The 21,693-nt window shown below is 52.8% G+C and overlaps 1 protein-coding gene and 1 long non-coding RNA gene across 4 annotated transcripts; one reads left to right on the top strand and one right to left on the bottom strand.

Annotated features, from left to right (window-relative positions):
* Window positions 1-219: 219 nt before the first annotated feature.
* LOC118228273 (tudor domain-containing protein 7B-like) lies at window positions 220-20,430 on the bottom strand. 2 transcript variants are annotated; one of them, XM_035419671.1, is made up of 17 exons: window positions 20,334-20,430; window positions 17,883-18,090; window positions 16,844-16,988; window positions 15,041-15,368; window positions 9,615-9,694; window positions 8,920-9,155; window positions 7,088-7,611; window positions 6,025-6,214; window positions 5,815-5,926; window positions 5,020-5,222; window positions 4,160-4,294; window positions 3,916-3,999; window positions 3,221-3,355; window positions 2,746-2,856; window positions 2,122-2,594; window positions 1,488-1,648; window positions 220-1,113 (listed from the first exon to the last, which is right to left on the bottom strand). In XM_035419671.1, exons 2-17 carry the CDS (start codon window positions 18,087-18,089, stop codon window positions 893-895), a joined length of 3,345 nt encoding a protein of 1,114 aa, XP_035275562.1. In that variant the 5' UTR covers window position 18,090; window positions 20,334-20,430; the 3' UTR covers window positions 220-892. The 2 variants fall into 2 exon arrangements, with proteins under 2 accessions (XP_035275562.1, XP_035275561.1); XM_035419670.1 differs by lacking the exon at window positions 20,334-20,430 and adding an exon at window positions 19,053-19,454.
* LOC118228286 lies at window positions 18,888-21,353 on the top strand. 2 transcript variants are annotated; one of them, XR_004765442.1, is made up of 3 exons: window positions 18,888-19,059; window positions 20,422-20,545; window positions 20,689-21,353. It is a non-coding gene; the product is annotated as an uncharacterized LOC118228286 (long non-coding RNA). The 2 variants fall into 2 exon arrangements; XR_004765441.1 differs by lacking the exon at window positions 18,888-19,059 and adding an exon at window positions 19,476-20,024.
* Window positions 21,354-21,693: the final 340 nt, after the last annotated feature.

Below are 21,693 nucleotides of genomic sequence, written 5' to 3'. Positions count from 1 at the left end.
AGCCGATATTTAAACGTGGGCACCACTCTGAAAGATCACGTCGTTCTTTGAACATGGTTAAATAGAAATGGTGACCTCTTGTTAAATAATGCCCACAGCGTAACTCTCGCGCCGCTTCGCAAATGTACATATTTTACAGATCAGTACCAAGTTACGCTACATTATTTAAATTCATCTGACAAGTCTGACAAAATAAAGTATCACACACTGCTTTATGTACATATTTTTAATTAAATTTAACAAAGTGCAGCAAAAAAAAACGAATTTAGTAAACCACTTCTACAGCTTTCTACATGGGCATTTAACCTTAATGTAAACCTGACATGTAACAAAGGATTGCTTTCAGTCATACAAGTTTATGCAGAATACATATTCATCTGGAGCAACACTCCCTGCCTGCGGTTCCATTCAGAACAATGCATCCGGCTGTCCTCGCGCTGCCGCGAGCGCACGGGTTCAGATACGAGCACGCATAACCTATGTGCACAAACTCTGGTGAAGTAAACACAAACATGTAAAGATACTGTGATGCTTCTTCAAAAACTCCAAGGATTTCAGCACACAAAGAAAGTAAGAAGAAAAAAAAGACAATCAACCAAGCAGAACAGCTATTAAGACACATGGCTGCATTGTAATGTAGAAACCAAGGAGGAAGGGTTTTGCTCTGGATAGCTTCTGAATATCTTACAAAAAAACAAAAAAACAAACATTGAATGAGCAGACCTTTGTAAACCATCGTAAATCACTGCAATCTGAGTGTTATGTGGAGTGGATTTTTGAGCACATAAAGCACTTGCTCTGTAAATGACAGTGGCACTGGATGGGGCAGTAAACGGAACTTTGAGTAACAGTCTGAAGCCTGTACGGGGGGGTTGTGGGGGGGGGGGGGGTGCTACGCAGCCCGGCTCTGCTCCTCTGCCAGCTCGGCCATGATGTCGTGCACCCACACATCCTTCTCCTCCTGGGAGGTGTCCACCAGGTACACCACCACCTTCCGGTCCCAGGGCTGGGGGGCCTCCTGCACGGACTCCACCTGCGCCACCAGCGGCTTCTTCTCCACGTGGTTCCGGAACACGATGGAGGCCTCCTCTGACCACTGCCTGGGCTTCACCCCTGGGGGGGGACGGGGGGGGGACGGAGTACAGTGACAAAATAACAACAGAAATACTTTTTTTGCTACTCTACAAACAGCATCTATCAGTGGTGAACAACAGCTAAGATTAGAAAAGGTCTGCATTTGTCCAATGACACAGGCAGAAAAGGAAACATTAAACAGGGAGAAGGTGGAGGTGGTGCATGGGTAGAGGGGGAGGGGTGTCGGGGCAGCAGAGGCGGGGCCTGAGGCCGAGGGGGAGTGGCTTGGGCAGAGGGGGAGGGGCGTAAGGGCAGCAGAGGCGGGGCCTGAGGCTGAGGGGGAGGGGCTTGGGCAGAGGGGGAGGGGCGTCGGGGCAGCAGAGGCGGGGCAGGGCGGGGCGTGGGGGCCTTACCTGCCAGCTGCGCAGTGATGCCCTGGAAGGGCAGCTGGCGGAACTCATTGATGAGCGGCTGCAGCTGCGAGCAGTCCACCAGCTCGTGCTTCCCGTAGTCCAGCTCGTACACAGACACCAGCCCGTTGGTCAAAACGCCCTTCACCAGCACCCGGTGCCAGCTGGGGGGGGGGGGGTCGTTATGTTAATGAGGGGCAGGTGTGTGTACAGGTCTGTCCACCAGGCACACCTGCCTCAATTAAATAATCAACTGTACAAACCAACACCAGTTCACTCAGATTACACCACAGTGTAACGCTCTGTACAGACACAAAAACAGTGACCTGTCAACCATGAGCTTATTAATACATGCCGCTATAATGTCACATCTCACAAATAATCAGGCTAAATCAAATTATTACTCATTCAAAAACAAATCAGGCTGTCTTTGACCAACACCAGATTACAACTAGACTCTGTTTCATTATAGTGAGAGAAAAGCAGATTTGAATCCGGTGATTGTATTACTGCAGCTGTAACTCTTAAAGTGAATAAACACTGATCAGACCAGCAGAACATAGGATCTCACTGGAGCACACAGTGACCTGCCTGCTATTTCGGGCTCCCCCCCCCCACCGCCCCAGGCACGACTCACTTGCTCTCCACCTTGGCGGCGTAGATCTGGTTCTTCTCCACCTTGATGAGCTGCTTCTCCTCCATCTTGTTGTAGTAGAGGATCATCTCGCCCATGAGCACCACCAGCTTGTACAGGTCCTGCCAGGGCTGCAGCACGAAGTGCCCGGGGTGGCACGCCACAGACACGTAGATGTCCATGTTGTGCCCCGGCTGGGGCAGCTGCATGAGCGGGGGCAGCTGGAGTGGGGCGGGGGGGGCGGCGGGGACGGGGGCGGCGGGGGCAGCGGGGGCGTCGCCGGTCTCCCACTGCGGGGGCAGAGCTGGTTTGGCCGCAGGGGGTGTGGTCTCGCTGTTGCTCACGGCGACGTCAGTCGCGCGTTTCCACAGGCTGGACTCCAGCAGCTGCTGGTTGACGCTGGTCTGCGGGTCGAGGGCACTGCTGCTGAACAGGTAGACCTGCACCAGGCCCCGCGCTTCATCCAGCTGGCATACCTGCAGGGCGGGGCGGCCAGGTGAGCTCACCGGGATGTGCACACACCTCAGCTCCACCCCATTCACACACACACCCACACACCCAGGCACACAAAAGAGCAGATCTGAGATTCCCCTCCACTGCCCTAGGGGGCGCTGTGGGAATACTGGCCTTCATGCTGCAGTCGGTGGAGTTGAGCACGGCGTCTCTGAGCCACAGCACGGCGTCAGGGGTCCAGGAGCCCCCGCTCACAGACAGGTCCGCCAGGCAGCATTTAATGGCCTGAGGAGGAAGAGAGGGCGATTCAGGGACAGTGAACAAATCAGGGGGTGATTCAGGGGCAGTGAACAAATCAGGGGGTGATTCAGGGGCAGTGGGCAAATCAGGGGACAGGTGACAGGGGGCACTGCTGTACTTACAGCTCTGAGACACTGCACTACATACACACTGCTCTACCAATCAGTCACCCCTTTACATCTCAACATTTAAACACAGCTTACTTGCCAATCCAAAAAATAATAACAGAAGTCATGTGTATATAACAAAACCATCCCCAGTTACTACAAAGTGAAGCACTTTTACAGTCTAAAAACATAAATCAGACCACATCCCCCCCGGCCCCCCATGCATGATGTGGGCGGCTGACCTGCGGCGGGATGGCCATGAGCTCACGCAGGAAAGGGGGCGGGATCTCCCGCAGCTCAATCACTTCCACAGAGGCGGGAACGCCCAGGTCCACAAACAGGATGTCCAGGACCCGGCTGCCATGCAGGTTAGTGATCTGAGAGAGCGGAACAGACAAGGGCCTTACAGAAGCTCAGCTGCCTTACAGGGCCCTTACTGAAGCAGAGCTGCCCCACAGGGTCCTTACTGAAGCAGAGCTGCCCCACAGGGCCCTTACTGAAGCAGAGCTGCCCTACAGGGCCCTTACTGAAGCAGAGCTGCCCCACAGGGCCCTTACTGAAGCAGAGCTGCCCTACAGGGTCCTTACTGAAGCAGAGCTGCCCTACAGGGCCCTTACTGAAGCTCAGCTGCCCTACAGGGCCCTTACTGAAGCAGAGCTGCCCTACAGGGCCCTTACTGAAGCAGAGCTGCCCTACAGGGCCCTTACTGAAGCTCAGCTGCCCTACAGGGCCCTTACTGAAGCAGAGCTGCCCTACAGGGCCCTTACTGAAGCAGAGCTGCCCTACAGGGCCCTTACTGAAGCTCAGCTGCCCTACAGGGCCCTTAATGAAGCTCAGCGGCCCTACAGGGCCCTTACTGAAGCTCAGTGGCCCTACAGGGCCCTTACTGAAGCTCAGCTGCCCTACAGGGCCCTTACTGAAGCAGAGCTGCTCTTACCTCCACTCTTGCCCACTTGCCCTTATACCGTGCCAGGCAGCACTTCCCACAGAACGGCTTGGACACCAGGAATTCAGGAGTCACCTGCGACACAGGAAATGACATCACCACTTGCTCCCAATTCCACCAGCCAGGAAGCAACACTCAAAATTCGCATCCACACTGGGTGCAGAACTCAGTTCAGTAATTCTGAGGAGAACGGGGAGGTTTGCAGACAGGAAGCGGGGAAACAGGCGGGGGTGACCTGCGAGAGGAAGTAGGCCTCGGCCTTCTCCAGGATGCTGCTCAGCTTGGCCTGGCCCCGCGAGGGCAGGTGGCAGAAGACGGTTCCGTCGGAGCACACGTTGGTCACCGAGACGTTGGCGTAGATGCTGTTCACCTGCGGGACCAAAGACACCGTGCTTACATGCAGGAAAACAAATTCACCTCAGGTGTGTGTGAGAACAGCCAGAAAGCACAGACCTGCTCTACACAAACATATCATTCTCTACGCTTCACAGTGAGCATCGGGTCAGTATGACTACAGACACCATGTAAATTACAGCAGTGTTTACTGGTAGGTCCTTCACTAGGCTTACATGTTCAGAATATTCTCAGACTTACTAGCACATCTGGATTCATGTACAAGCACAGCCTGACTCTGTAGCACTGCTATCTTTGAGCACTGTTTACTATTGTTCCTGACCTGTTAATGCTGAGTTATACTGCCATCTGCAGGCCCAGGGAATTATTGTCGGTGCACTGTCAGATCTGTAGGTACACAATGACTGCAGGAAAACTGTACTACATATATAGTAAAGTATCGTATGTGGAGGATTACACATGCAATTACTACTTAGAGCCATTAATGAAGATTTCACAGGAAACATTATTAGAGTCTATTAGAGAGAAGAATGGGGGAGAGAGACAAAGAGAGAATAGAGAGAGGGAGAGAGAACAGAGAGGAGGAGAGAGAGAAAAAGAGAGGGGAAGAGATAGAGAGAGGGAGAGAGAGAAAATGAAGGGGAGAGAGAGAGAGAGAGAGAGAGGGAGGGAGGGAGAGAGAGAAAAGGAGAAAGAGAGGGACAGAGAGAGAGCGAGTCTGGGGGAGACCCCCCACTCCACCTGCAGGGGGTTCCCCAGGGACTTGTCGTGCACGGCCTTCAGGCAGGCGGTGTTGATGTTGACATCATCATCCTGCGACGTGTCGTACAGCACCACCAGGGGCGTGTCGCCCCGCTCCAGGATCTCCGCCAGCAGGATCTTCCCACCGGCCAGGGCCTCGAAGCTCTGGAGCACCGCCGGGTCCTGGCAGAAGGGCTCCAGCCCTGAGAACGGCACGCCCAGCTCCGCTTAGGGCGCTCACTTAACTCACATTCACCGACCCTCACATTCATCGAACCACACTCACCGACCCTCACACTCACCCACCCTCACACTCACCAACCATCACATTCACCGACCCTCACACTCACCCACCCTCACATTCACCGACCCTCACACTCACCAACCATCACATTCACCGACCCTCACACTCACCCACCCTCACATTCACCGACCCTCACACTCACCAACCATCACATTCACCGACCCTCACATTCACCGACCATCACATTCACCGACCCTCACATTCACCGACCCTCACACTCACCAACCCTCACATACACCGACCCTCACACTCACCGACCCTCACACTCACCGACCCTCACACTCACCGACCCTCACACTCACCAACCCTCACATTCACCAACTCTCGTGCCTCATTTCAGTCACCTACTGGCTAGAGAGTTCACAAATTTTGTCTCCAAGGTTCTAAACTGGCTGGTAAGGGAAACCAACAAACCCAGCAGATACCGCAGCCCCCCAGGACTGGAGTACAAAACACTGCCCCCTACCAGCAGGACGCGGCACTGCACCCACCGGCGAGCTTGCACTTGGCGGCCTGGAAGGGCAGCCTGAAGAACTTCTCGTGCAGTTCCAGGAGCTTCCCCTTGCTGATGACCTCAGTGAAGCCGTGATCCACGTAGTACACCTGCGAGTTGCCACAGAACAGCAGGCTGAGGCAGCTCCACCACGGGGCACGCTAACACAAAATGGCTGCCGCGTGGGCGAGTACCGCAGCGCTCCTACCTTGACCCTGTCGGTGGTGACCTCGCGCACCTGGGCGCGCAGCACCTCCTCCTCTTCCTCGGCGCGCACGGCGGCTAGCTGGCCCGTGGCGGGGTTGAGCAGCGCCTTCCCCGCGCCGGCCTGGCTGTAGAACTCCCTCATCTCATCCTCCAGCTGCTCCTGAGCCTGAGAGTAGCCCTCCCCAATGTACCTGCAGGGGGCGCCATGGGTCAGCCACCGAGTATGCGCACCACACACACACTCTGTATGACAACACAAGCCCAACACACACACTGTATGACAACACAAGCCCAACACACACTCCATACCACACATTTATACGCGCACAACACACTCCACACAAGCAGCGTTACATCAGCACAAGCAGTGCTAAACTAGCACAAGCAGTGTTAAATCAGCACAAGCAGTGTTAAATTAGCACAAGCAGTGCTAAATCAGCACAAGCGGTGTTAAATTAGCACAAGCAGTGTTAAATTAGCACAAGCAGTGTTAAATTAGCACAAGCAGTGTTAAATTAGCACAAGCAGTGCTAAATCAGCACAAGCAGTGTTAAATCAGCACAAGCAGTGTTAAACTAGCACAAGCAGTGTTAAATCAGCACAAGCAGTGTTAAACTAGCACAAGCAGTGTTAAATCAGCACAAGCAGTGTTAAACTAGCACAAGCAGTGTTAAATCAGCACAAGCAGTGTTAAACTAGCACAAGCAGTGTTAAATCAGCACAAGCAGTGTTTATACGACCCCAACAAGAGCCATGTCTACGCTGTTAGCTCAGAAAACATTGTCAGCATTCTGCAGTATAGGGGGTGGAGCAGGACAGGGGGCAGAGCGGGGCAGGACAGGAGGGTGGAGCAGGACAGGAGGCAGAGCAGCACAGGGGGGTGGAGCAGGACAGGGGGCAGAGCGGGGCAGGACAGGGGGGTGGAGCAGGACAGGAGGCAGAGCAGCACAGGGGGGTGGAGCAGGACAGGGGGCAGAGCGGAGCAGGACAGGGGGGTGGAGCAGGACAGGGGGCAGAGCGGGGCAGGACAGGGGGCGGGGCAGGACGTGGGGGCGGGGCCTTGCCTGAGGACCACGCTGTTGGTGCTGCCGGCCTCCACCACCAGCACGGAGGGGTACTCCTCGGCGGGGAGGGCGAGGGGGGGCACGGCCTGGCTGCTGAGGCGGCGGCCGGCCTCCTGGCGGGCGCGGGGGCGGGCGGCGGCGTCCGCGGGCTCGCGGGCGTACAGGATGGCCTTGCGCGTGTTGTCGGGCATGGGGTACTCCACCGTGCAGATGTCCGCCAGCAGGGCGAGCTCGCCCAGCACCTGCGCGGGCAGCGGGCTCTTGTAGGCCTCCTGGAAGAGTTTGGGCAGGGCGTGGGCCCACAGGCCGCTGGTGTACCTGCCCAGGAGCAGCGCCAGCTTCTGCTTGAGCTCCGGAGCCAGAGCCGCCCCCGCCGGGGCCCTCGGGCCGGGGAACGGGAGCAGCGCGGCGGGTTGGAGTTTGGGTCGGGCTGGGGGTCTGGGGACGGGGAGCTTGGGCTGCCGCAGGTCTTTAGAGGGGTACAGCAGCCTCTCCGCAGGGTTACTGCTGCAGGGCTTCTCTACCTGAAACACACACCACACACCACAGCTCTAACACACACTATGTCGGGCGACATAGCTCAGGAGGTAAGAGCGGATGTCTGGCAGTTGGAGGGTTGCCGGTTCGATCCCCACCCTGGGCGTGTCGAAGTGTCCCTGAGCAAGACACCTAACCCCTAACTGCTCTGGTGAATGAGAGGCATCAATTGTAAAGCGCTTTGGATAAAAGCGCTACATAAATGCAGTCCATTTACCATTTACCACACTACACACAGCTCTCTAACACACCAGCGTAAGACGGACAGGCAACAATGCAATCTGAAGAAAGCTTCATGCAACCGAAAATAGGTGGAGCTACAGCACACTCTCTGACTACGCAACTCCACCTTCACCAGGCTCAGCAGAAACATCCTGCTGCACAACGGGACTGTGTGCGCTGATGTCAGGGTTCATAAACAGCTAGAGAAGCAGGAAATGACGCTGCAGAGGCAGGCTGCGGGCGGTGTAAAGACGCAGGCTGCGGGCGGTGTAAAGAGGCAGGCTGCGGGCGGTGTAAAGAGGCAGGCTGCGGGCGGGGTAAAGAGGCAGGCTGCGGGTGGTGTAAAGACGCAGGCTGCGGGCGGTGTAAAGACGCAGGCTGCGGGCGGTGTAAAGACGCAGGCTGCGGGCGGTGTAAAGAGGCAGGCTGCGGGCGGTGTAAAGAGGCAGGCTGCGGGCGGTGTAAAGAGGCAGGCTGCGGGCGGGGTAAAGAGGCAGGCTGCGGGCGGCGTAAAGACGCAGGCTGCGGGCGGTGTAAAGAGGCAGGCTGCGGGCGGTGTAAAGAGGCAGGCTGCGGGCGGTGTAAAGAGGCAGGCTGCGGGCGGTGTAAAGAGGCAGGCTGCGGGCGGTGTAAAGAGGCAGGCTGCGGGCGGGGTAAAGAGGCAGGCTGCGGGCGGCGTACTGCGGTGTAAAGAGGCCGGCTGCAGGTGGTGTACCGCGGTGTAAAGAGGCAGGCTGCGGGCGGCGTAAAGAGGCAGGCTGCGGGCGGTGTAAAGAGGCAGGCTGCGGGCGGGGTAAAGAGGCAGGCTGCGGGCGGCGTACTGCGGTGTAAAGAGGCCGGCTGCAGGTGGTGTACCGCGGTGTAAAGAGGCAGGCTGCGGGCGGCGTAAAGAGGCAGGCTGCGGGCGGCGTACTGCGGTGTAAAGAGGCCGGCTGCAGGTGGTGTACCGCGGTGTAAAGAGGCAGGCTGCGGGCGGCGTACTGCGGTGTAAAGAGGCCGGCTGCAGGTGGTGTACCGCGGTGTAAAGAGGCAGGCTGCGGGCGGCGTAAAGAGGCAGGCTGCGGGCGGCGTACCGTGCAGATATGGGACCAGTGCTCCAGCTCCCTCAGCGCGTCCGGGGGCAGCTCCTGCTTGTACAGCTCACGGTACAGCTGGGGCAGCTTGGATACCCAGAATCCATTGCTGTGCTTGTGAAGGACCTCTTTTAGGCGGCCCTGGACCACCTGCGCGTTGTAGGAGGCGGGCGGGGCTGGGGGCGGGGCCGGTCTGGGCTTCACAGAAACGTTGTTCTCATTCAGGTGAGCAGGAGCTGAAAGGGGCACACATACACCCCCCACAATGCACCGTGAGCCTTTCCTGCACATACACCCCCCACAATGCACCGTGAGCCTTTCCTGCACATACACCCCCCACAATGCACCATGAGCCTTTCCTGCACATACACCCCCCCCACAATGCACCATAAACCTTTCCTGCACATACACTGCCCCCCCCCCACAATGCACCATAAACCTTTCCTGCACATACACTGCCCCCCCCCCACAATGCACCATAAACCTTTCCTGCACATACACTGCCCCCCCCCCACAATGCACCATGAACCTTTCCTGCACATATACCCCCCACAATGCACCGTGAGCCTTTCCTGCACATACACCCCCCCCCCCCCCACAATGCACCATGAGCCTTTCCTGCACATACACCCCCCCCGCACCATGAGCCTTCCCTGTGGCAAAAAGAGCACCCCCCACCCCCTCCCCCCACTCACTGCTCTGCTGGGAGTTCCTGGAGATGAAGGCATGCACTTCTTTCTGAAATCTGGAGGGGAGGGTCATCCTCTTCTCCGGCCTTAAAGTGAATTACATCACAAAACACACCAATGGAAATTTCACTTTCACAACCACACAAACAGCTCCACACCGTGAGCTGCAATGGGTACAGACTGCTGAACAGTCCGTTGTGCTATCAGAATGTAAAAACACGTGTGTGTGTTCTCCTGTGTCTGTTCTCCTGTGTGTGTGTGTGTGTGTGTGTGTGTGTGTGTGTGCGCGCGTGTGGCTCTGTATACGTTTCCCTCTTTGGCTGAGATGTGGGTCTGAAAAGCAGCATTTCCTGATGAATCCCTATTTTTCTGCCGGTAATCTGGGGGATATTTGGGCGTTATATTTTTGCTGTGTGTGGGCTGGCAAGAACCGACTGCAGAGAGACTCCCAAGCACAACTTGCTGAATAAATGAGTGAATAAGAGGCTGTGCAGGGTTAATAGGGGAACTGGCTGTACTAACAGCAGCAGGGTTAATTCAGACAGACACGCTGGGTTTGAGCTTAATGACATTTCCCTGCTCTTTAAGAGGAGAGCCAGAGTGTGTCACCTTATCCCATCTACAGCAAGGGTTTCATACACACCATACCATGGGACTGCCTGCCCCCCCCCCCCCACACACACACAGGAGAACACACACATAAACACAGACACACAGACTCATATACACACACACACACAGGAGAACACACACAGACACACACACACACAGACTCATATACACACACACACACAGGAGAACACACACAGACACACACACACACACACACAGGAGAACACACACATACACACAGACACACACACACACAGGAGAACACACACATACACACACACACACACACAGGAGAACACACACATACACACAGACACACACACACACACACACAGGAGAACACACACATACACACAGACACACACACACACAGGAGAACACACACATACACACAGACACACAGACTCATATACACACACACACACAGGAGAACACACACAGACACACACACACACACACAGGAGAACACACACATACACACAGACACACACACACACAGGAGAACACACACAGACACACACACACACAGGAGAACACACACACACAGGAGAACACACACATACACACAGACACACACACACACAGGAGAACACACGGACAGACACACACACACTCATACACAGGAGAGACAGGGCAGCCCAAGGCCCAGTACAGGCTGCAGAATGCACCGGGAGGGTCATGTGACTGGACCCTTCAGCAGAGCTAATGACTTCAGACACACAGAGTACTGTACCACAGCGTGAGCCCTCACACAACAAACCCAACCCAAAGCCCCTCATACCAACTAAACCTGCACAGCCTCAGGGCAAATTCCAACCTAATCTGGACTCTTCCGTATTCCATATTATTCGTTTTGAAGTTTGTGCCACCTTTGTGGCCCAACACACAGGCCAAACATCATCCTAGCCCATGCATGCCCCAGGTACAGTCACAGAGCTGTACACACTGTGTATATGAGGCGTATCAGAGCTCGTAATGAGTGTGCTGAGTTTGGCGAGAGGCACGTGGAGCAGAGACGTGCTGAGTCATGGTGCACAGAAGCAGAGCGGCTAATCCTGTGCACAAAGCAGGGCTCAGAGGATCTCTCTCTCATGGCTGGGTCTGCTCCCGTAGCGTTAGCACGGCTGTGTCTGTCCGCATAGCGTTAGCGTAGCTGGGTCCATTCCCCTAGCGTTAGCACAGCTGGGTCCATTCCCCTAGCGTTAGCACGGCTGGGTCCATTCCCCTAGCGTTAGCACAGCTGGGTCCATTCCCCTAGCGTTAGCACGGCTGTGTCTGTCCGCATAGCGTTAGCACGGCTGGGTCCATTCCCCTAGCCTCAGCACGGCTGGGTCCATTCCCCTAGCGTTAGCACGGCTGGGTCCATTCCCCTAGCGTTAGCACGGCTGGGTCCATTCCCCTAGCGTTAGCACGGCTGGGTCCATTCCCCTAGCGTTAGCACGGCTGGGTCCATTCCCCTAGCGTTAGCACGGCTGGGTCCATTCCCCTAGCGTTAGCACGGCTGGGTCCATTCCCCTAGTGTTAGCATGGCTGGGTCCATTCCCCTAGCGTTAGCACGGCTGGGTCCATTCCCCTAGCCTCAGCACGGCTGGGTCCATTCCCCCAGCGTTAGCACGGCTGGGTCCATTCCCCTAGCGTTAGCACGGCTGGGTCCATTCCCCCAGCGTTAGCACGGCTGGGTCCATTCCCCTAGCGTTAGCACGGCTGGGTCCATTCCCCTAGCGTTAGCACGGCTGGGTCCATTCCCCTAGCGTTAGCACGGCTGGGTCCATTCCCCTAGCCTCAGCACGGCTGGGTCCATTCCCCTAGCGTTAGCACGGCTGTGTCTGTCCGCATAGCGTTAGCGTAGCTGGGCCCAGACTCATCCATTCCCATAGCGTTAGCACAGCTGGGTCCATTCCCCTAGCGTTAGCACGGCTCGGCCCAGACTGATCCATTCCCATAGTGTTGGCACGAACATTAAAACCAGTATAAAGGAATGTTGGATAGGCCAGACCATGTCAGCTGATCTCTATGGCAGTGTGCTGAGTCAGCAGGCCCAGCTAGCCTTACAGCAGCACAACAGCTTCACGCTAAACCTGCCAGGGAACGTTCCAGAGCACAGCCGTGGACAATAGATCACAGCACAGCTTCAGCTGCACATAACACACTGTCATAACTGAGGATCCAGCATAACTTCATCCATCCCTTCCTAGCCAGTTCACAGTTCTAAATGGTAACAGATATTGACAAGTACAAATGCACTCTATCAAAAACAGTGCAGTCACAATATCAGAACTCTGACTGATACCAATACCAGGTTTAGTATCACAATACTCAATATCAACATGATACCACATTAACAGTGTGAAGTTTGGTAGGCTTGCATAAAAGAACACAGACTGTTTCTCCTGCGTAAACAAACCATAAATATCAGTACGCATGCTGAAAACCTTACACACGGGCAAAAGAGAGTTCTTGAGACTTTATGCAACAAACATACTTTCAACAAAAATTTATTTTGCAGGTCTAAACAGAAGACTGCATTTGGAACCTTAGAAGAAATCACGTCTTGAGTGCCTATTTCTGACAAAATACAGGGAAAACAGCTCTGACTCCACAGCAGAGGGCACAACACAACATAACACAATGACGAGACCAGGTCATTCAGCCCAACAATGCTCGCCATTTTCCCAACTAAATTGTACCTAGTGCTCCGATTACCCACAGGCTAGACACATCTAACTCTGTATCAAGCCTAGTCTTGAAAATCCCCAGAGTTTCCACCTCTACTACATGACCTGCCAGGCTATTCCACAGAGTAACTACTCTCTGTGTGAAAAAAACACCTCAGCTGCAGAGCTGGAGACAGCTGTACAGGGCTGTATAGGGCTGTACAGGGCTGTATATGACTGCATAGGGCTCTACAGGGCTGTATAGGGCTTTATATGACTGCATAGGGATGTACAGGGCTGTATATGACTGCTTAGGGCTATGTATGGCTGTATATGACGACATAGGGATGTACAGGGCTGTATATGACTGCATAGGGATATACAGGGCTGTATAGGACTGTACATGACTGCATAGGGATGTACAGGGCTGTACAGGGCTGTATATGACTGTATAGGGATGTACAGGGCTGTACAGGGCTGTATATGACTGCATAGGGCTGTATAGGGCTGTAAATGACTGCATAGGGATGTACAGGGCTGTACAGGGCTGTATATGACTGCATAGGGCTGTATAGGGCTGTAAATGACTGCATAGGGATGTACAGGGCTGTAAATGACTGCATAGGGATGTACAGGGCTGTATATGACTGCATAGGGATGTACAGGGCTGTACAGGGCTATATATGACTGCATAGGGATGTACAGGGCTGTATATGACTGCATAGGGATGTGCAGGGCTGTATATGACTGCATAGGGATGTACAGGGCTGTATATGACTGCATAGGGATGTACAGGGCTGTACAGGGCTATATATGACTGCATAGGGCTGTATAGGGCTGTACATGACTGCATAGGGCTGTATAGGGCTGTAAATGACTGCATAGGGATGTACAGGGCTGTATATGACTGCTTAGGGCTGTGTATGGCTGTATATGACGACATAGGGATGTACAGGGCTGTATAGGGATGTACAGGGCTGTATATGACTGCGTAGGGATGTACAGGGCTGTACAGGGCTGTATATGACTGCATAGGGCTGTATAGGGCTGTAAATGACTGCATAGGGATGTACAGGGCTGTATAGGGCTGTATATGACTGCATAGGGATGTACAGGGCTGTACAGGGCTGTATATGACTGCATAGGGATGTACAGGGCTGTACAGGGCTGTATATGACTGCATAGGGATGAACAGGGCTGTACAGGGCGGTATATGACTGCATAGGGCTGTATAGGGCTGTACAGGGCTGTATATGACTGCATAGGGGTGTACAGGGCTGTATATGACTGCATAGGGATGTACAGGGCTGTACAGGGCTGTATATGACTGCATAGGGATGTACAGGGCTGTACAGGGCTGTATATGACTGCATAGGGATGAACAGGGCTGTACAGGGCGGTATATGACTGCATAGGGCTGTATAGGGCTGTACAGGGCTGTATATGACTGCATAGGGGTGTACAGGGCTGTATATGACTGCATAGGGATGTACAGGGCTGTACAGGGCTGTATGAGACTGCATAGGGCTGTACAGGGCTGTATGAGACTGCATAGGGATGTACAGGGCTGTACAGGGCTGTATATGACTGCATAGGGATGTACAGGGCTGTACAGGGCTGTATATGACTGCATAGGGATGAACAGGGCTGTACAGGGCGGTATATGACTGCATAGGGCTGTATAGGGCTGTACAGGGCTGTATATGACTGCATAGGGGTGTACAGGGCTGTATATGACTGCATAGGGATGTACAGGGCTGTACAGGGCTGTATGAGACTGCATAGGGATGTACAGGGCTGTACAGGGCTGTATATGACTGCATAGGGCTGTATAGGGCTGTAAATGACTGCATAGGGATGTACAGGGCTGTATAGGGCTGTATATGACTGCATAGGGATGTACAGGGCTGTACAGGGCTGTATATGACTGCATAGGGATGTACAGGGCTGTACAGGGCTGTATATGACTGCATAGGGATGAACAGGGCTGTACAGGGCGGTATATGACTGCATAGGGCTGTATAGGGCTGTACAGGGCTGTATATGACTGCATAGGGGTGTACAGGGCTGTATATGACTGCATAGGGATGTACAGGGCTGTACAGGGCATTCCAGCAGCAGTGTTTTACCGTCCGTGTGTGTGAGCGGTTAACAGCCTTCACTCACCTCTCAGTGGTCACACTGGGCTTCTTCACCTGCACGTTCGGGGTGCGGAGCTGGGGAGACAGGACCCCCCTCTCCTCAGGGGCGCGGAGCTGGGGAGACAGGACCCCCCTCTCCTTGGGGGCGCGGAGCTGGGGAGACAGGACCCCCCTCTCCTCGGGGGCGCGGAGCTGGGGCAAAACCCCCCCCCTCTCCTCAGGCTGGGTGTCCCGCACACACGTCTGCCGGCGGTCCCCAACGCACCCCGGGCGCCCAGCAGGGGGCTGGCGCGCCCCGCCCCGCACGGACCGGCCCAGGTGCTCCGGCTGCCGCAGAGACGTCCTGGGCTTTGCTGGGGGGGGGTGGGGGAGGCGGGGTCATTATTAAAACCACTCCCAAGAACAGACAGGTCATAGTAACTCCCAACACCAGACTCATTGTTACACAGTGAATATCACACATTACCAAACATGCAGCTCTTTGTAATAAACACAGAAACCACAGTAAAGAGGCACCTATACACACGCCTTGCAGAGGGACCGGCAGAGGTGTGAGCGGCTGGCCCGGGCCGGGGGGGGTCAGCATTGCAGGGGGGGGGAAGGGGGGATTACTCCCCTCATCTGGGCACAGGAACATGCTTCTGTGCCATCTGGCCCGGGGCAGAATGTGGCCCGAAACTCAGGCTTCCTCCCAGAGAACGAAGCATTCACCCACAGCTGCTTCTGCAGTGCAGCCACAGAACGTTCCGGAACGAGAGCCCGCAGGACAATCAACGCCCAACCCTGAGGGAGAGCGCTCCGATGCTCCCACAACTCCGCCACGTCCGCGACACCCCGCGCTGATCGCTCAGGAGACCACCTTACGTACGCTCTTTCAACGAGGGGCGGAAATTCAGTTCAGGTTTTCTGGGAGAGAAATACAAAGACCGGATCCAGGGACAGGTCAAAGCACCAACCACATTTTCTGCTGCTTGAAAATGTGCATCCACAAAATAAATAATAAAAAATGCAGATGGACAGACAGGTCCTACATCCGAGCGAGCGTGCTCCCAGGCTCAGTGTTCCTCCCTAAGAACCCAAAGGACCTTAGATCCAGAACCAGAACCGGGCGGGTCCTCCGGTGGCTCACCGCTGCAAGCTGAAGGAAGCAGGAGAGGAACGAGCAGCACCCGTCAGAGCCGATCGCCAGCAGCAGACGCCCCCGTCTCAAGGGCCCGACACCCCCCTTTCAGCCAAAATCAGCCCGCCCCCGTCCCAGCGGGAGAGCTGGGGGAGAGCACACACTCTCTTCTTCAGGGCCCCCTGGCTGAAGAAGAGGAGGAGGACGAGGAAGCGGCCGTCTCCAGGTCCTCTGTCTGCTGTGGATGTAAAGCCGGGGACTGGGGACTCGCCGAATCCAGGATGAAACCCCCCCAGAGCAGGACGGGGGGGCGGGGGGGAACATGTGGCCTGATATCAGGACTTTATTCTTAGCTGTGCTGTGAGCACACTGAGCAGTGAAATAGGCCAAATCCTGGATCCTGTACCTGCCAGGGCTGACTAATAACCCACAGCACACAGGAGCACACTGCTGCACCACTTTCAGCACATGGCTGAGTCTGTGTTGGGTTGAATGAAAGACTGGGCTAGCTGAGGACTCTGCAGCCTCGAGCCTGAGGAGCCACGAGCTCTGCAGGGATCATCCACAGCAGCTGATCACACAGAAAAAATCAGCAGGATGAGTTGAGGGGAAGGTACTCCACAGCTGAAGCTGGGGGAGATGTAGGGAGAGAGGGGCCCTGCCTGCAGCCCCGCTCGGATCCTCCAGGGGGCGCCGAGGGGAACCTACCGTAGAGCATGAAGGGCGAGCTGGGCTTCACCCTCATCTGGCAGTTCACCAGCTGCGACCCCCCCGCCTTCTTGGAGGTGCGTTGGCGGGCCACCAGCTGAGCGATGTGCGCCGTCTCCTTGCACACCGCCGCGAAACACACCACCTGGGGGCAGCAGAGAGCAGGGCTCATTCCGGCTGACTCAGAAGGAAATGCAGATTTTCCTGAACCTAAAAGTCTCAGCCACAGGCAGACAGACAGACTTGGGTCTGTCACAAGCACATATACCTAGAGCTTTTGCTGACAGGTCAAAGCATGGTGAGACGATAATGATGGTAATAAAGTAAATATTTCCTGATTAAATCAGAACAGTCACTACATCACACACCACCACAATCACTACATCACACACCAGCACGGTCACTGCATCAAACACCAGCAGTCACTACATCACATACCAGCAGTCACTACATCACATACCAGCACAGTCACTACATCACACACCAGCACAGTCACTACATCACACACCACCACAATCACTACATCAAACACCAGCAGTCACTACATCAAACACCAGCAGTCACTACATCACACACCAGCAGTCACTACATCACACACCAGCACAGTCACTACATCAAACACCAGCAGTCACTACATCACATACCAGCACAGTCACATCACACACCAGCACAGTCACTACATCACACACCAGCACAGTCACATCACACACCAGCACAGTCACTACATCAAACACCAGCAGTCACTACATCACACACCAGCACAGTCACATCACACACCAGCACAGTCACTACATCACACACCAGCACCTCAGCAGCACCGTCATCTCCCCCCTCCCCTCCCCCCCCACACGGAGGCAGTATTCTGGCCACGTTGTAAGTCACTCTGGATAAGAGCGTCTGCTAAATGACTGATCTCATTAAATGCTGAGTAACAGCTGTGAACCAGCAGACCCTGCGGCCTTCCCCAGCCAGGCTTACACACCCTCGCCATGAAGCAGAGATTCGAACCTGCAACCTCCTCCCCGGCCCGAGCGCTCACCTCCCCCACGCGGCTGACCTCCATGCGGGCGACAGAGGGCACGCTGCGCAGAAAGGCCTCCATGGTGGGGTAGCCCATCTGCTTGTGGGGGATGAACTCGCCCGTCAGCGCCCAGTACTCCGACTGCAGCCGCGACAGCGACACGCCGCTCTTCTTCGACTGCAGCACGGCCCGGAGCATCTTCTTCACCACCTCCAGGTCTGACATCCTGCCCACACAAAGGACGCGCTTACTCGCGCTCACCTGAAGGTGGCGCCCACAAGCTGCACAATGATGACTTGTTGCACTTGCAGCTTATTGATCGACCCCAATACTCATTACTTCTTGTCAACACGGTTATTTTCGTAGGCTTTTGATTACATATTTCTTTTCTACAAGTTTACTTTTTTGAATGTGTTATCTGTATTTGAGGCAGTCAGCCTATAAGCCGTTTGGTATTTGTTTTCAAGTATCTGTGCACATGAAATTCCCCTTCATCTTGTTTTTGTACTTATAATTGCACAAATACACAAATTACGAATTAATGCTAAATGATTAATTCACACATTTCAGTCCAAATCCATAGGGTGAAGACCAATTTTTACACTGCTTGGACATTAGATCAATGGCGCCCTAAATGTCCTCACAGGCTAGCGAGCTAACAGCTAGCTAGCAAGCTAGGACAGCACATGGACTCATTTTTGCACTACTTTCCTAGCCAGCGCACAACACACAAGAATGTAAAAATTAACTCCAGTCAGCCATATTAAGTCTTCAAAAGTAACGTTAAGTCAGTCAGTAGCTAAAAGGTAGCTATCTACATATAAGCTAGCCAACTAAGAAGCCGGTTGGGAGGCAACTAGCTCCTAGGCTCGATCGGTAGAACTAACGCTAACGATCATATTTTTGATAATTTACGACTACTTGTATTTCTCCATATATATACATATACAATCTAAATCAACTACAGATAATTACACAGAATTTGGCTACATAATTAGCCAATTAAATATTTAAACCGTTTTTTGTCGCACATAGTCATGTTGTAGTTAGCTATCTAGCTACGCTTGTTACAATGTTCGAGCTAGCCATATTGCTAGTAGCTAATGCCGAAGAAGATCGCCTGCCCCGGTTTAACGCCATAGACTAGGCTACACGGCTACAGGCAACAAGCAGCAGTCACTAAATTACCTTATTCGTAAGTAGAATCGTGTTGCTTTCGGCAAGTCCACTCAGTTATGTTATCTGCTACCGTTAGTTTGAATTTAGGAAACCGATGTTCACGCGAACTGACGTCACGATTGTCACGATTCTGCTTCGGTGATAAAGTTCTGATAGTGTGACTCCAGTGACATTCATGAACGGTGCTACCGATGCTCAATGGTTTTTATTTTATTTGAAAAAATTATATTGTTGGCTAGTGGATAGGCTTATACTTTCATTACCAAACATTTTAGTCATACGTAATCATCTGATGAGATTTACTGCTGTATAGGCTATGCTACTACATTTAAAGTTGTCGATGTAAACTCATAGCTGTGACTTGTACTGTGTTGTAATTACATCCAAAATGTAGTAATCTGGCCTGAAAAATAGTTTCACCAGGATCACGGGGTTGCCAAATGTTAACCGCATTCACTATCGCAATCAGCTGATTAACTCAAAGTAGCCTGTAGGCAGTCAGCCCCTCGGGAATGTTAGCGTGACACTCAATCAGCTCGAAAATGCATTGCATGAATCACATTACAATTAATTTGCTAACATTACATAAGCCAAATGTTTGTCGACTGAAGCGCATGTCTACACGAAAAAAAACATATATTTGCTAGTGCAACACATCAAAATATCTCCATAAAATGGAACGTGTTTGGTTATTTAATAGGACACACCCAATTCACAATTCAATTTGGGCAAAATTCTAAACCACCGCCAGCTACAGTGGCGCACAACCTCAGACTTCAGACTAGGGAAAGTAATCACTATTATTACTGTAATTCCATCATATTCCTACTTGAATATACCAACAATAGGCAAAAAAAAAAAAAACTGTCCCGTCTCGGGCTGTTCGGGAATACTTAAATCCGAATGAATAACAATAAAACACCACACCCGGAACCACTTTCCGGCTGATTTGCAAAGTTATCTTCTCAAGTTGAACTGTAGGTGAGAATATACAAGTGTGACTACATTAAAATGTTTTGGGGGGAAAAAATTATGCTATGAACGTTATGACTATGGCCATTTGCCATCTATCTAGCGAAAATAACTTATTTTCAAAAACTGTCAGACATTTTACACGTCTGGGGTTAACCACTATGCTTGCGTAAACGTAGCGCTGATATTGTCAGAACAATCAAACAACCACGAAAATATACTGTTTCCTAAGTGTAAACTACCGCAATTCTGATAACTCAGTGAGCTATATCGACTTCTGTTTGAATAGTTTGTAACTTTGTTCTCACTTCCCCTTACCTCCGTTTGGATGTGGGATGGATATCCCGGATAACTTAATGTTTGTTTCGCTGTCAGCACTCCTATCCTCTGCCCGTCCTTTTTCCAGTCTAGTCTCTGGTAGATTCTCCGAGCCGCCGGTTTCGCTGAGCAGCGCTGCAGCGATTGGTCGAGCCCGATCAGCCCTCGATAATGAGCCACGTGAGTGCAGGTGTCACAACAAACTCCTCGCGGTAAGGAAAACATCCATTTCTACCATTCTTACTCCTAATTAGTCGTGCTGCTGTTCAAACTGACATATGTCTCCACTTTAACATCTGAGTGGATAACCATTGCGCTTCTAATAACTGTGTGAACCACGTGTCATTTCTCGCAGCGATGTGACAACAGGGGAGTCGGGCGGGCTGGATTTGCATCGCAGCAGAGCTGGTTACTGCATACGCGGAATTACTGTATGCACAGTGGCTCAGATTCTGCCATCATCTACAATTCTGCTACACCGCAGAAGCAATGTAACACCAGGAAGTCAATCGTCTCACTCTTAGTCTACGAAAGAGGAAAAACCACTCTCTCAGATCCTATTCCAGAATATTCCATAAATGCTGGAATGAGCTCTGAACTGGGAAGGTGATGACATTAGGAGAACATCAGTGTCATGGTCCTCAAACGACTGGGCTAATTCTGCTCTATGGACGGGGGCACTGTCACCTGAAGACACACCCCTCCCTGGATGATAGAAATGCTTTAACATGCGGTCATACCAGGAAAAAAAAGTCCGCCACATCATTACAGAACCCCCAGAACCGTTCAGTGAGTAACAGTCTGAGCTGATTCCAGGCATATGGAATGGCTTTATTTCATGAAAAATAAAATGCTGCTCTTAGTGTACAGCTGCACTGCGATACTGGCAAAAGCACATCTCATTCCCACCCAGTTAGCAGAGCGTTCTCACTTTGATTCTGTAACATAGCGATGAAGTCGCATGTGCCAGTTACACGTTTAAAAAAATTACATGGCTAACACGTGTACATCACAGGCACACATCACATCGACTATAAAAACGTCAGTAACGAGACAATTGAATCATTTGAATGACAGGAGTGATAATAATTTAAAAAAGTTATGACAAAAAATTTCTTATTTTTTAGCAAATAATCCTGGGGAGCCACAGGGTCTGTTGCCTGTTGCTGTTATTCAACACCAGCTAAATATAAGCTTAATTGCTCAATTAAAGCAGTTGATTACACACACCTACACAGTCTCTCAGATGACAAAGGTTTAACTCATGCATTGTGGTGTTCTCAGTTTAAAACTCTCTTTGGCAACAGGTCATAGAGGACAGGAAAAGAATACAATTCATGTGCAATCATTTACATTTCCT

Source organism: Anguilla anguilla, chromosome 5 (assembly GCF_013347855.1).
Source record: "Anguilla anguilla isolate fAngAng1 chromosome 5, fAngAng1.pri, whole genome shotgun sequence".
Taxonomy (NCBI): Eukaryota; Metazoa; Chordata; class Actinopteri; order Anguilliformes; family Anguillidae; genus Anguilla; species Anguilla anguilla.
Note: the sequence above shows the minus strand (reverse complement) of the source record. Positions and strands in the feature narration are given on the sequence as shown.

Bases quoted from the DNA above. Each gene is read 5' to 3' on its own strand.
- LOC118228273 (XM_035419671.1), bottom strand. From the start codon at position 18,089: ATGTCAGACCTGGAGGTGGTGAAGAAGATGCTCCGGGCCGTGCTGCAG. The intron at 9,156-9,614 runs GTGAGTGGGGGG...TGCCCCTTTCAG, and splicing joins CAGGAACTCCCAGCAGAGCA to CTCCTGCTCACCTGAATGAG. The intron at 1,649-2,121 runs GTGAGTCGTGCC...CCCCCCCCCCAG, and splicing joins GCCGCCAAGGTGGAGAGCAA to CTGGCACCGGGTGCTGGTGA.